Below are 14,956 nucleotides of genomic sequence, written 5' to 3'. Positions count from 1 at the left end.
CTGTTTCAAATTTCGTCGCTGCATTTTCATCCAGTGGCCAAATACTGAGAACGCTTAGTACAATCTACCACTACGCACCGAACCTGTTATCAACGGTTGCGTGGGCACAGGAAGTCTCAGATATGTACAATCCAATATAAGAGGCAAAGTTCCCACTAACATTTCTCTTGTCGAGCGTCAGATAGAGTCCGTTTTTTGTGATATCCGCTTGTTATTACTCCTCAAAAGCACAAAGCTTACCAGTCGCACATAGTAGTTCCGTACGTGATATAGTGAAACATGTTGCAGAAAGCGGTTATTGCGCTTGTGCTTTCCAGCTGCATGATTGGTTTATGCGTCTGTATTCCTACGGTAAGTCTCGAGGATTGATAACGTAGAACGACGGATGATATATTTGAAAACATTTTCACATATAAAGTCGAAATTTATCACTCAGAGAATCGCCGGCGACTTGGCTATTCTTCGTCTCTGTAATGCCTCGAGTACAGTCAGTTTGGACACGGTTAATTCGGTCCTGATCCATCGCGACATGCATCATTCGCATGCGAAAACGGACGCGCTCAAGGTAATTAGAAAGTATATTTTTAAACTCACTATACGACTTTCCATACGTAAGTATGTAATGAAAAGCGTTATTGTATTCCCAGTGTTTCCTGCTCTGCATTTACGTCGAATACGGTTGGGTGAGTACATATGTTAATGAATTATTCACAGCTCTGCTAGTCAATGAATAAATTTTTTCGCCCGTCTATCATTCGAATAGTCACAACCAACTGGCAAGAACGTTAATCAATCTTTATACTGACATATCAGAATGAATAATAAGTCTGACGCAACTGGTCTTGAGATATCATGTCTACACGTATATTGATACTCCAAAAATTGTCACCGATCCCATGAGCATGACACGTCGTAATTTTATACGCTTTCAATGCCAGGCACCTTTTTATAGCTTTTTAAAAATATCCCGAACTGGGTGTAACGATGGTTCAATTTGTTCAGATGGATCGTGATGGAGGCTTCGAATTGCACAGCATTAGATCAGCTTTGCAGGCAGCTCAGGTTCCTCAAGATCGGATCGAGATGCTGTCATACGGATGTACGGCAATTGGTACGGTGAAAAAATCACATTCCGTACATCACTTTTCTCAGGTTTTTCTTTAACAAACAACCATGTATAAAATTTTTTTCGCTCGTCTTCAGAATCGTCAAGTCCTTGTAATCGAGCGTCTATCTTCACCGAATGTTTCTGGTTGCATACCGCAAATGGATTACAAGAAGCGACAGCAGGACCTGCCATGAAATAATCAATCGAAAAAGAATCCTTGGATCACGGGAGGTCGAATTCGAAAGTGCAGAAAAAACCAGTTTCCTGGTAAAAGTGATTTGATAAAAAAATGTGTCGAAGTTGATCGAAGGCTGCTGCTTCCGTCATGAGTTACACGTAAAAGTGAATTCTTCAGACTTCTGAATTAAACTGAAGGTATTTTAGAGTCACGGTGATTATGGCTTGTGTAATATTAAAGTTTAACACGCAAACTAACAATTTTTCGTACAAATAATCGCTGGCTAAATATAACTTAGAATGATTTCAGTCACTTTTGATTTATCGACCGTACGCGATTCAAAAAGGTGACTACGAAATACATGTCAATGAAAAGCTAAATCTAATAAAACGAAAAATTTAAATTCAATCGCAATTATTGATTAGGTGTGAAAGTTTTGTTCAAAATATCCCGCTGGGTATAATGTGCCTATCTGCTTCAAAGCCTCTTTGATCGGCTTTTGCTCAATGAAATTACATCGGAAAAAACGTAACCTTAGTGTTTTGAGATATGAATATTTATTGATTATTCGATCACACATTGGTTAATATATATAAATTAAACTACGTCTTACGTAGCTAACATTGTACTTTGGTGTGTTTTGTTGATGGAGCTTGAGCTTCGAAAATGGCAGACCAGAGTCATCTCGCTCATATTCGCACACTGCGCCTTGATTGTTGTTATGTAAAATTGAAATGTTTCGAATTTTCAAGATATGAAACTAGGTTCGTTTCGGCTAATTCCAGATGTCTTGTTTAAAATTAAGACAAGTTATCCCCGATTTCACTCATACCCAAAGCTGCCATCAAATATACGTGATAGGGCTGTGCAAATCATACGTATACCTATATTTTCTCCCCACTTGAATAACGCATGAAAAATTATAACATTTCAAATATTTGCACACCCCTGTCACATGCGTAATCCTAAATACTTAATAATTAAATATAATATTTTGTAGACTAGTCTTACACCATAGAGGAAGGTTGATCCTTTCGCGAAATAAGCTGACCACAACGAGTGCCTGCAACCCGATTAAGAATCAAAATTTGACACGGATAACAGATATAATTTGAAGTCGAACCTCAGAGAGGAAACTAGGGCTGCAAGCTTGTAGGAAAATCGCTTGACGAGCTCAAATCGTGAAAAGTTAATTAAAAACGACTTTCTATAAGTTAATTAGTTGTAGCTCCTCCTTCGCTTGGCACACTTGTACATGCGTCGGATCTTTTGGATGTCTTTCGTACTGAACCCTTCGCGCTGTCCAAGAACTGCCTTGGTTTTACCGAAGAAATACTCACCGACCATCGAGAGAAGACCGCCGGGCTCCTATACATACGGAAGGATAAATTAGGTAAACATTTATACTTAAACTTGGAGAGTTTAGAGAGTTTTCATTCGGATAGTCTGAGAATTTGCCACTCGTGAAAATCGTAAGCGAAGTTTCGCATCCATGCAAATCGCTTGAGATCTCGAATTACGTGAACTTTTTAACTCGGGATAAAACAAAATATGCATACTATTATGGAAATCGACGTGGTTCGGAAAACCGATTCTCACCTACTCTGCAACAGTTCGAGAAGAACTTTAAGCGTCAAGACCATAAGCCGCGACGAGCGTGGCTGCAATGTTTAATGGCAGTTTTCAACGTACCTTGGGCTCAATAGTCGGCTTCCCATTAGTGGAAAAAGCGTTCGACGAATAATGCATTACGCTGCCATAGTCATACCCGACACCAAATGCGTCGGTGGTTTCCTTCGTTGCCCTCTCGAAGTTGTTCCTGCGCCCTGAAACCAAGTAGAACAAAAAAAACGCAAAAATCAAATAAAATTTCTTCATATTGGGTCGGCCGAAGCGACTGCTGGAGTCTTACTGTTAAACGAGCGCCTCTTCGCCTCTGGCGTTGTAACGAAATGGACGGTATAAACATAGGTTTAATAACATTTAATCACCGGCAAACGACGCGTTTATTGCTACGCTAGCAACCGATTGTATACGAGTACCCAAATCGGATGGTTAAACAACAGGCGTTACCGTGCAGCTAGTAAATTATTACAACATGTAAGTGTGATAATTAGCGTACCTGATTGGATGTTGCCCCAGTTGATGAGGACGTGATCGTCGCGTTCCCATCTGTTCTGTTCGTGCAAAAACCCAACCGCGTGCATCAGTTCGTGAATTATTGTTCCCTTTTTGGTGACACATCCCGGTACCTGGAGGTTCACATCCTGCCTACCTCCGGTACGACCTACGCTGCTCCAGCACCCGGTGTTCCCGGCTGCAATTCTTATGTAATCGGTCTCTTCTCCGGCGTAGGGTTTGAACTTGATGCACGTATTTTTGTGGAAGTCATCCATGGCTTCGTGGATCAGGTTCAAAGCCACTCCGGCTGAAAATTCGTTTATTATTTACGTTGTACGGGTTAGTAAAGTCAACGACCTCTGTAACGTGGCCTGCGCTAAATTCAATTCCGAAAATTCCATTAGCTAATAATTGCGGAGTAGTAAGAACACACGGCCCTGGGGGGATCGAGACCGAATCATTTTACGACCTTAGGTTAATCCAATTCTTCGAATTCGTCAATTTCGTTGGCAATATTGCGCAGTGATTGATCCTCGGGCAATGCAGCGCACGACACAGATCGATTTCCAACTCAATGTTATACTACCGCGAATTATACTGGTTCAATTTTTACTCAGAGGTTAAAAAATTATGAATCATAAATCGGACACATCTTTATACCTTAAAACGTAAAAAAAAACTTGCAGTAATCCGAGACTTTCCAGCGCCCTGGACTGTTACACATGAAAATAGCGCCATGTAAGTTTCTAATAATGCGAGTGCGAGTGTGCAAATCTAAAAGTATATTCTCGAAGCGACCAGACCCCTTATCAAAAGCTCGAACGCAATATGTTTTTTTTTTTTTTTTCTTTCTCCTTCACTGTTACACATTCAAAACTTGGCATTTTTTCTCGAAAGTGAAAAAAAGTGGTCGCAATCCGATAAGACGAAGTTGAGGAGAAGCTTACTGAAATATGGGCTGATCATGTAAGGGACTACACCCCCGGGCCACCGCATTGTCTCCGACTTGAGACCGTTGCGACCCATTCCTTCCGGGAAGAGGATGTCACCCTCGGCGTATTCCCCTAGCTCCTCTGGATTAATCTCCATCTGCTCGTGCCATTCGGCGACCTTTCTTCCGGTGTCATTATTCGGCAGAGCGTGAAGAACCTCCTCGAAATTTCGCATGTAGCCCATCGGCCCGTTGGGACTGTCCACCGCGTTGTCAAATATGTCGCGACGTCGGAAATACGGCCAGGCTGAAGATGTGGCCAGCAAAATTGTCAGGAGTAAAGCTGATCGTTCTATTGCCATCGTGCAACGTTTACTGAGGACCTGCTGAAAGAATACAGAAATTAAAATATCAGGTACGAATCGATATCAGGCGACGAATACTACTGTAGTAAATAATCAGTTGAAAAAAGATTTTGGGAAATTGGAGGTACTAGAGATTTTGCTTTGAATTACGTTTTCGTCAATTGCAGGGAATATTTAAAAATTTGAATCGACCGGTTTGATCGAATTCACTGGACAGTGCTGTCAAATCAAATGTTCAGTTACAACGAGTCGAAGAGTAATCGAGGATCTTCTCGCTTCGAAAACCTACTTTTTGCGATGTACGAAAGGGTGGTGTTACTGCACCGCTGAAGTAGCTTTTCAATTACAACTTTCTGGCGCAGACCTGTTCGATTTGGGACTGACGAAATTCTCGTCCTGCTTAGCTTCTTTATATTGTACAGGGCGGCCGCAGCCCCACTCCGAATACGGAAGTAATGAGACCGGAAAGATAAAGCGCAAGCGCTCCGCCGGAAGCCAGGAATTTTTACTCAAGACTCGAGTCAAACAACAATAACGTCGCGATGCCCCTATGATTATGTCGTCTTGGTGGGTAGGGGAGGTCCGGTGGGGATTCGCACTCGCTTAAGGAAGTTGGCATTGCGGCAAAAGGCAGATTATTGACGATTAACAAGGTGCAACATGACGCGGGTTTTTTTTTCTCAATTCTTGTTATTCAAACATTACGGGAAGGTGTGGGCAGGGCCAGCTTCCTGATACTCATTCAAATGCAAATCAAGGCGAGCAAATATTTCTTGATAATCGCGTGAGACATCATCTTGCAAAATTTGTCAAAGAATAAGCTCAGCCGGCGCGTATCGTCCCAAGGTTGCGGTCGCCTCTTACGTGCGATTCTGCAGATACATTCGAGCAGCATATACAAAGTCGAAGGTAATTATGACGAGGTTCACGACCTCGGCTTGCGTTTATTGTTGGTACAGTCATTTTTCTCCTGCATATGACTTCTCGGTATCGGGATTTTCAAGGTCCGACATCTCGAGCCGATACGTACCCTACACAGTACAGAAAAGCAGACCTTTGTTTTCACGCAGTCTCGGGAGTGGGATGATGGCACATACATAAAGCCTTCCTCAACGCCCGAACGAATGATCGCGGAGATTTCCGACCGAGGACATCCGATGGCTGAAAAAGAATTACTCCGGACATCGAGTTTCTTTTCCGTATTCACACTTTGAAATTTAAATATCCGGGAGAAGATTTATTTACAAGATATCACTGTGTGGATGCTCGCGTGGTTCGACGGAAGATTTAATGTAATAAAACATGAGTCCTTAAAGTGCCTTTTTATGTTTGGCAAACATATGCAATATGCACCAATCGCGACCTCGTGCGTACATGCGAATCGCAAAGGAGCCAATGCTGCGCTTGGAGATTACATTATGTATTCATTCATTAGACGCTAAGGCAAATTGAATTTTCGCCACGTCACGTTGTGCCAACAGGATCTATTTCCTACGTGATTATTCAGGCGTGCACCTGTTTTCGCATTGTGTTTATCTTATTCAAATTTATGACGACAAGGAGACGACGGCCAGGTTCATGTTCAAAGGAAAACAGGTATCACAGCCCCCCTCCCCCATAGCAGAACCGGTTACGAAATCTGTAATTCACTCGATGTAATAATTTAGTGTTCTAGGAATATATTACCATCGGATATCCTTACTTCCATCCGAATATACGCGCTAATCTAGTTCCCAAACGTTAAAATTATTCCAAAATCCTATAACGAGCGATAAGTCGCCTAGTTCATGTTTAAGTCGTTCAAACCAGACATCACAAGCTAAAACAAACGATTTCCGACCGGATGGTGTGCAAAACACGTGCCGAAAACAAGACTAAACATTAGATTTACATACACCCGGATAATATGCGATTTGTATTTATTTAGAACCGGATAGCTAATGCTAGCTTTTATCAACGCTCATATATCTTGGACTTTTCTACCTGTAAATAGAATTGAAAAAAATGATGACATAAGTAAGCAAAGAATAAGGTCAGAGATAATCCGATCGAGAACTGTTTAATTGTACGTACAGGCCAATATTTGATATTATATTATATACGAACACTTGACCTAGTTTTCTGAAGCTTTGCCATGCTTGCTCAACAGTTAATCTAGCAAATCTTTTAGAAAAAAATCGAATATCATATTTAACATTTGTGTTAGTAATTCTTACAGAGACATGCGAACGAAGGTAATTTTCGAAACAAAAAATCAGGGAGAACCACAAGGTAAGCAGATTTCTAATTGGCCATTATTTCAAAAGCGGACAGTCGAACATTTTAGATAAAACTGACTCAGAAGTTTGCGGGCGAAACATCCTCTGCTTTTCAAGAGATGGGAAATATCAGTTGAATAAAAATTCGTGATCAACGTTAATCACAACGATCCCTGTAATGTGAGGCCAACTCTAGCAGTGTGCCGAACGTTTTTAAATTCAGAAATGGTTTTCGCGACTCGATTCTCGCCTGGGATTTAAGATGGCGTCAAGTTTGAGAATCGATTATCGAGATGCCGGTAGCAGAACGAAGCAGAACCAGAACCAGGCAACCGGCACATAACCTAAAGTGTCAGCTGCACGGTGACGTTATAGTGACAGGAAATATAGGAATAGAAGTGAAAATTTGTAAGGAATCGATCCAAAATGACATCGGGTGAATCCTGGCCGGAGGTGAGCCAAGCGCGAAAAGAAAACAGGCATGAATTGGTCCTTTCCGGGGCCTCCGTGTCGCAGCGGTTAGAAAAGTCGGGGTTGGACAAGGCGATATTTAACCTGCAAGGGTTAAACTACTTGAACATAAACGACACGTGCCTCGATGCGATACCTGACGAAATTGGAAAGTTAGAAAACCTCACTAGTCTTGTTCTGCATTCGAATAAAATCGCCAAACTACCGTCGGCCATCGGAAAATTGACCAAATTAAAAGTACTAGACGTGTCCAGAAATAACCTCGATTTCGTTCCCGACGATCTCGGTAACCTGCCTCAGCTAATGACCCTCAACCTCGGCTTAAATGCTCTCAAAGAATTACCATCTCAGGCCGCTAACATCAAGTTGAGTATATTGGACTTATCTAACAACGAGTTTGGCACGTTTCCTGACGTGTGTTACGCCGAGTTGGTTCACCTCGCTGAAGTCAGAGTGAACGGTAATAAAATTAAAGAAATTCCGTCGACCATCAGCGCCTTGCAGTCGTTGAAACTTTTGGATCTCTCAGATAACTCGATAGTAATTGTACCCAAGGAACTCTCCGACTGCGGTAAATTGAAGGAATTGAATCTGAAGGGAAATCCCCTCTCGGACAAACGGCTTTATAAACTTGTAGATCAGTGTAGGACCAAGCAGGTATTAGACTATGTTAGGCAACATTGTCCCAAGGTTGGCGACGGCTCGGGAGCCCCTGGAAAATCAAAGAAAGGGAAAAAAGGAAGGAAATCTTCCGAGTCAAATGACAGCAACATCAATTCTGTTGAAAAATTGACTCATAAGCTCAGGGTCTTGAAGGTGATGGATGAAACACCTGTTGTACAAATTACAGAACATGTTAAAACTGTCAGACCGCACATAGTTGCTTGCGTTGTGAGAAATTTGAGCTTCACAGAAGAAAGCTTCAAAAAGTTCATTCAACTACAAACCAAACTTCATGAAGGGATATGCGAAAAAAGGAATGCTGCTACGATAGCAACGCATGATTTGGACTTAATTAAACCTGGTGAAATTTATTTGTCTTTTTCTTCAATTCTTTATGCTCTCATGACTACTAATCATTCATCAATTTTACATCCATAGGACTTGTACTTATGATGAATTCTAATCAGTTTTATTTATTTGTCTCTTGTCAAGGAAATCTGATGTATACGGCGAAACCTCCAAAAGAAATTGAAATCAAGCCACTGATGCGTCAAAAGTCGTATACAGGTGCAGCACTGTTTCAACATTTACAAACAGAAGCCGATAACTTGCGAAGAGAAAAGAAGCGCAATGTTTACTCTGGTATTCACAGATATCTATACCTTTTGGAAGGTAAGGCACTTTACCCATGCCTACTGGACAGTTTGAACCAAGTTATATCGTTTCCGCCAATAACAAACAGTGACATTACCAAAATGTCTCCCAGCACCAAAGCTATGTTTATCGAAGTTACCAGCGCATCTTCTCAGCAAGTTTGCAGGTAATATCCAAAATAATTGTTGTAATTTATATTTTATAACGTGATATGTGCAGTTTTATAGTTGTCAATTATCATTGCCTGATTGCTATTCAGTATTTGTTACATGATTATTACCAACTGGGAGAAATCAGAACATTGAATTATATCGCTAGAGCTGCACATTGATCCCTGAAAGATTTATTGATACCAGCTCAACTGTAACAAAAAATAATTTTTTCAATTCCGTACTTGACTAGTAACTTTGTTTGCGTTATGATTTACAAAGCAACTCCATACTTCCCTTGAATAAAGAAATCTTGATCATGCAAAAAGTATATTTGACGAAATTAATTTTCCTTCTTTCTTGGCCGCTTAATATTTAAAACGAAACATCTGCGTGGTTTCCTTGAAATGAATCTTTGTCATTTACTGAAAATCATGTCTTAATACAACGTTCGCAATCATATAGAATTTTTATTGCCAAAGCAGGCTGATTCTTGAACTGTAATCAAATGTAAGATTGTTGAATAACAGAAAAGTTGCTGACCAATTTCTTAATGAACTTGTGATGCTGGGACTTGGCTGCTCCACGGAAACTGACAGCAGTGAAGATTACCACAATTTATTAGTTGAACAAATAAAAGTGGTTGATGTGGAAGGAAATATGAAACTAGTATATCCATCAAGATCAGATTTGATTTTTGAAAATAGTAACATAACAATAATCCGCGAATGATGATACCTACCCGAGACAAACTAGGTACGTACAAATCTTCAAATGCACAACCAGTTACTACTAAGATTTCTAACATTAAACATGAATCGTCTTACATTGATATAATGGTTACACGAATTTGTCTATCTAAAAATATAATGATTATTTTATTAATTGATGTTTATGTTAATCTAGGCATGATTTTTTTTCTCCACAAAAATTAGAAAAAAGTAATTATTACTACAATATCTGGTATAAAGGTGACACGTAGAAACTTCTCATAAATTTTATTTTATTCCGTAGTCATGAGAAATTTCTCACTATGATCAGATTAAACTTAGTAGGTAAGCAATGTAGTTTATCTCAAGCTGTGGGTGTCATTCTCTTTTGAAAATTTTTTCACCTAAAACGAAGCCTTTTTTTTCTCATGTCGAAACTTTATTTTATCCTATTAGCAAAACGGTTTATTTTCTTACACTGATTGCTCGATCCGAAATATGGAAGAAATGATGTTTATGATTCTGATTGGTCGTAACATTCCGAGTAACCAATCTATTTGCAAATTTCACTATTTTTACTTTCAATACCACTGTCAAATACACTGTAACGACTGGTTTGCGATACGAAGATATTAAGATTTTTTATTTTTTTAAATGAATATATTCCTAATTCGTAGAGTAAATGCATGTTTGACGGAAGAACGGACAAGCACAGTTGAACAAAAACATTAAATCAGGTGAACAAAATTCAGAAATTGGAATTCACACTTTTACACGATATGTGTTTATTTTTTATTGAAATATTTTTTTACAATTTAACCAAGCAAAATGTAGGTTTCTTCTGCTGTTTGAGTATGCGAGACTACTCAAAAAGAACAATAGTGATATTAACTTTTGATATGTATACGTATATACAACATGTGATTTAAATTATATATTTATTTTCCAGTTTCCTAACGCCATTATACATCCTTATAATTAATAATAGTTCATTTCTTCCGAAATAAATAAAATTATGTTTGAAATTGTCTATTCATTTACTTATTCTTTAATACGGTAACTTCAAATTCCCACCTAAACTGTGTCGTTAAAGACATTTGAGAAACCATGCGATGTATTTATTTTCAGGCAATTCAATCGTAAATAAGAATTTCTCGTATAGTTGCAATTCAAATCAATCGCTAATCGTTACGTCGCGCCACCATTTTAAATCGCAGCTGGCGCTCGTAGCACGTCGCGATGTCTGTTTGGGACTCTTGATCCCCGAATAGCCGGCTGTGTTTTTCTGTTTTCTTTCCTCCTACCACAACTTCCGATTCGCTTTTTTTTCAGCTGGTCAAATATTTTTCTTAGTACAGTACGGTGATCGAAGTTCCTAGCAAGTGGTTGACTCTTGTCTAAAATGCTCGATAGTTATATTAAGAGTCGGTTTACTTCCTATATTCTACAGTTTAAGTTAGTTTATTGTTTGGCGTGAAAAGTTTGCAGTGATTCTGCGTATGTTTGAAGTCGTAAAATGGCGCCCAAACATGACTGGCCGTGATGAGGAAAATCAAGGATAAAATTTTAAGGTTAGCTCTCGACATTTATTCTTGCTATTGTAAATCGTACATATACATACATTTTTTCACCATTTAGATTCACTTTTTCTCGTATTATATTAAGTTCACACCACATTTAATCTAACGTTTATAAACTAATTTCGGTCATGTATATTTGTGTTGTTACAAAAAATTTTCAGACTGCAAGCTAATAATATGCTGTATTTACTCCGATGAACGCATAGCTATGTAAATCACATTCTTATTAGAATTAAAATTTAATATTACCACTTTTGAAACAATTTTGAACTTGATGTTACGTCATTTTGATGGGTACAGCATTGGCAATACAAAAAATATGCAAATGGTTAGACGTGACTCTTCTTTTACCTTTTATGTTCACGAACTTCAGACAGCCATTGAAATCGGACTTGTTTGTATAACTACTCGATAGCTGTGCTGCACAACTGTTTAAAAGTCCAAACAATCTCTTCTTAGCATCAAGCGACATATACCAGGAGCATTCTGCGCACTCTGTCGCATGTGCTTGCATACGGTTTAGTACAGCTATAAGCTCAGCTTCACGGACATTTTCTTAATATAAAATAAAAATTCCGATGGAATCAAATTCGACTTTCAATATATTCAGCTGCCATGTTAAATTTTTACTTCGGTCAGTGAAAAATGTAGTCAATGACATTTTATTTCTAAATATATGTATATGGATAAATATTTTTTGTAGAGCGTCGCTACAAACACCCTTGCTATAAAATCAATTGCAAAGTATATATTTTTTGAAGCAGAATGCAATAATCATTGTTTTGATACTTTATTCTTGTAATGTTTGTAATTTTGCACGAAGGTGACAAACAGTATCGCTATTTCATCTAATAGAGTTGTAACTAAATTTCTGAATACTGCGTGTACATTCTGTGCACAAGTATAAATGATATACCAATAATAAAGGGAAAGAAATTGACTAGGCTTATGCATATATTAAGATGCTATGAAACAATAACAATAGACACTCTTGTTTGAATTAACATGCTAACATATAGTAGGATAGGTAAATTGATGATCGTCCATTCATGCATGATACCAGCATCTTCTTAATCTTAGAGTAAAAACAATATTAACAGAAGAAAATACAGCCACATATACAGTATTTGAAACTGTAAAATTTGATTTGTAACACGCGTAAAAATAAGTCATACATCAAAGTTAATGCCAGTCAATTATAATTGATAACATTTATTAATATGTATTTTAACCATATCGATTGAATTCAGTTTGTTAACTTTATCATGTGTAGTCAATTTTGAGTTCAAAGTTTGAACACAACACTGCCACCTATCACTCTATTTTGTTCATATTGGTTAACAAGTACTTATCCATTGAACTTTAGTCAGTTAACATAAATAGGCATATTTGTATAATGTATTTACTGTTGAACCACATAGTAATTATAACGAGGAAGATAATGAAAAATGAGTAGATATTCATTCTTTGTTTTGACAGAGAGGTCGTTAAAGCTAAATTCCTTGACTGACTAGTATCAGGGTAAGGATGGAAGCAAAGTTAATGCGCTTTGCGCAGCGCCTCTCGCTCTTTCACATCGATAATACTCAGATTAATGCATGCCACATACCCATGCAAAACAGAGATCAGAGACTTCACTATTGCAATTGGAGCTGAGACGTAGAGAACCGCTCTGAATATATTCATACCAGCCACTGTAACACAAATTTATTCAATTATACGTAGATTTATTTTCAATCTATAAGAAAATTTAAGCTGTCATTTTGTAAACAGAAACATTCCAATATTTGTCCCTATCAAATCCTTTCTCGTAATTAACATGTTCTGATATTTTCCAGACTAATTAATCTAAAAAACCAGTCTCTGTTAGAAAGTAAATATGTAGATTATTAGCGAATGATTAAAAATTAAAATATACTTACATATGGGTCCTTCTGTGAAATGCAGAAGGTACAGAGCGGCATAAAATGCCTCGTTTCCAGCGCACATAAAGAAAAGAACCTGACGATTTGTATAGTAAACACGCATTATGGGATTTTCAGACATATCAACAAATTTGTGGCTCGTTTTTCCTTGCAAAAGTGTTCTGAAAAATCGAAATGAGAATCTAATGAGTACTGAGATTAAATATATCACCTACTACATTATTGTATGTTGAAACTTGACACAAATCAACTTCTTCTAAAATTCTTATTATTTTCATGAAAGATTTGTTTTATTACGTGTGCAAGTAAATCCAGTGGCAAGCAATGTCAATGGCCATGCTTAGTTGAAACCAGAATGTATAAGCTGGATAAAATTGGCTGAGAGTTACACAGAGGCACATAGTGCCAACACGGTCTGTCAGTTGGTCTAAAATCGCGCCGAACTTTGTGCTCTGATTGAAATATCTTGCCGCATGACCGTCCACTGCGTCTAATAATCCGCTAATTATATAGCACCATGATGCAATTATGTGGTTTGTTGGCATAAAATAGAATGATATCAAGGCCAGAATCACCCTCCCGTAACCTGTAGATAGAATTTCATTCAAAGTAGAATATGTTAGTAAAAGACATTCATATTATGTTTTTTATAAATCTCTCAAATGATTTTAATGTTCTTCAAACATGCAAACCTTTCGTTGTGTTCTTACTTAAATCTAAGGCGATTCTAACTTCCTTGAAATATTACTAACTGAATTGCATTTAGTATTCAATTTTGAACGTCAAATCTTAGGCATATTATAAGAACTTTCATTACACTTTTCACAGTATCCAAGGAAATCTCTTATTACCTGAAATTTTTTCACAGCTCTATAGTATGCCTTGTCAATCTGACTGGATGAAATTTTTACATTTCAAATAAAATCACTTCAACTGCCAAATTAGTTTTGTAAAGTTTCATTTTCTTTTTACTTATCATGTGAAAATTTTCTGGCTGAATACCCTCCAGTTTCAATCAATAAATGAAACCTCTGAAATGCTCCAACATTATGCCTGGCTTTGCTAATACCAATGCGGGGATAGAGGACTGTGAAATATATCTAGATGCCACAGTGCTCCAAATTGTGCTAATCTTATGAGCGAATTGATTTAAAATTCGGTATTCGGAGGGATTTGCGACACTTTGTCTGCGGTTTGAGTTTGTCGATCGCAGCGATAGTTCCTATACCGCATTTATTGAAACAATTACACCTATTTAATGATCTAATTATACTAGCTTAAATCCACATGTTGCAAACAACTGTAAAAAAAAAAAAAAATGACAACCACCACATTCGAACCAGCATTATACACCAAATGAATAAACGCTTTACCAATAATGTTTGGCACAAACATAAAGATGTTTTCGGTTTCCGTCATTGTAACGTATTTTATCGACGCGTTGGTCCCAAGATCGTACCTCAAAGCGGGGTAAAAATTATCGTCTGGAAAACAGTAATCTATGCATCAATAACCGCTGTTCTCTGGTATGAACTTTAACCTCGTTTATCAGAACTTACGGTATTAATTAACGTATGGCAACAACACTGACCCAACCAGCCTCCTCCACCCGGCTTTGACGAGACTGGACGTCTCACGTCACTTCGCGGCGTAGATGCGTTTCCTTATATTTGCCGTAGAATACGTCAATGGATCGAGAGAAAAGTCAGAATCGATTAGGGGCTGCTTCGAGAGCCGTTCGAGGTTTCCTATCGATTTCAGTGACGCACGCAGCCAACAGTAACGTATAATTCAAGAGGCTAATGCGTAAGTGTGGTAAATCTTTTCGCGAACGTTTAATATT

General features: G+C 38.2%; 4 protein-coding genes across 7 annotated transcripts; 2 read left to right on the top strand and 2 right to left on the bottom strand.

The window, feature by feature from the left end:
* Positions 1 to 167: 167 nt before the first annotated feature.
* Positions 168 to 2,075, top strand: LOC107219611. Of its 2 annotated transcripts, XM_015657875.2 has the most exons (5): positions 168 to 351; positions 437 to 565; positions 648 to 683; positions 1,003 to 1,111; positions 1,204 to 2,075. In XM_015657875.2, the coding sequence occupies exons 1-5, from the start codon at positions 280 to 282 to the stop codon at positions 1,305 to 1,307; spliced, it is 450 nt and encodes a 149-aa protein (XP_015513361.1). In that variant the 5' UTR covers positions 168 to 279; the 3' UTR covers positions 1,308 to 2,075. The 2 variants fall into 2 exon arrangements, with proteins under 2 accessions (XP_015513361.1, XP_046591215.1); XM_046735259.1 differs by lacking the exon at positions 648 to 683.
* Positions 1,827 to 5,092, bottom strand: LOC107219634 (zinc metalloproteinase nas-13). Of its 2 annotated transcripts, none has more exons than XM_015657912.2 (5): positions 4,993 to 5,092; positions 4,355 to 4,724; positions 3,409 to 3,714; positions 2,979 to 3,112; positions 1,827 to 2,654 (listed from the first exon to the last, which is right to left on the bottom strand). In XM_015657912.2, exons 2-5 carry the CDS (start codon positions 4,698 to 4,700, stop codon positions 2,505 to 2,507), a joined length of 936 nt encoding a protein of 311 aa, XP_015513398.1. In that variant the 5' UTR covers positions 4,701 to 4,724; positions 4,993 to 5,092; the 3' UTR covers positions 1,827 to 2,504. The 2 variants fall into 2 exon arrangements, with proteins under 2 accessions (XP_015513398.1, XP_015513401.1); XM_015657915.2 differs by having other exon boundaries at positions 4,355 to 4,721; positions 4,993 to 5,078.
* Positions 5,093 to 7,160: 2,068 nt separating this feature from the next.
* Positions 7,161 to 10,560, top strand: LOC107219633 (leucine-rich repeat-containing protein 47). The gene is made up of 3 exons (XM_015657911.2): positions 7,161 to 8,456; positions 8,588 to 8,915; positions 9,429 to 10,560. Exons 1-3 carry the CDS (start codon positions 7,388 to 7,390, stop codon positions 9,628 to 9,630), a joined length of 1,599 nt encoding a protein of 532 aa, XP_015513397.2. The 5' UTR covers positions 7,161 to 7,387; the 3' UTR covers positions 9,631 to 10,560.
* Positions 10,561 to 12,384: 1,824 nt separating this feature from the next.
* LOC107219626 (CDP-diacylglycerol--inositol 3-phosphatidyltransferase) lies at positions 12,385 to 14,821 on the bottom strand. 2 transcript variants are annotated; one of them, XM_015657901.2, is made up of 5 exons: positions 14,673 to 14,821; positions 14,487 to 14,597; positions 13,411 to 13,699; positions 13,111 to 13,274; positions 12,385 to 12,882 (listed from the first exon to the last, which is right to left on the bottom strand). In XM_015657901.2, exons 2-5 carry the CDS (start codon positions 14,530 to 14,532, stop codon positions 12,728 to 12,730), a joined length of 654 nt encoding a protein of 217 aa, XP_015513387.1. In that variant the 5' UTR covers positions 14,533 to 14,597; positions 14,673 to 14,821; the 3' UTR covers positions 12,385 to 12,727. The 2 variants fall into 2 exon arrangements, with proteins under 2 accessions (XP_015513387.1, XP_046591214.1); XM_046735258.1 differs by having other exon boundaries at positions 14,705 to 14,818.
* Positions 14,822 to 14,956: the final 135 nt, after the last annotated feature.

The sequence above is a fragment of the Neodiprion lecontei genome, chromosome 3 (genome assembly GCF_021901455.1).
Source record: "Neodiprion lecontei isolate iyNeoLeco1 chromosome 3, iyNeoLeco1.1, whole genome shotgun sequence".
Classification (NCBI taxonomy): Eukaryota; Metazoa; Arthropoda; class Insecta; order Hymenoptera; family Diprionidae; genus Neodiprion; species Neodiprion lecontei.
This window is presented reverse-complemented; position numbering and strand designations above follow the sequence as displayed.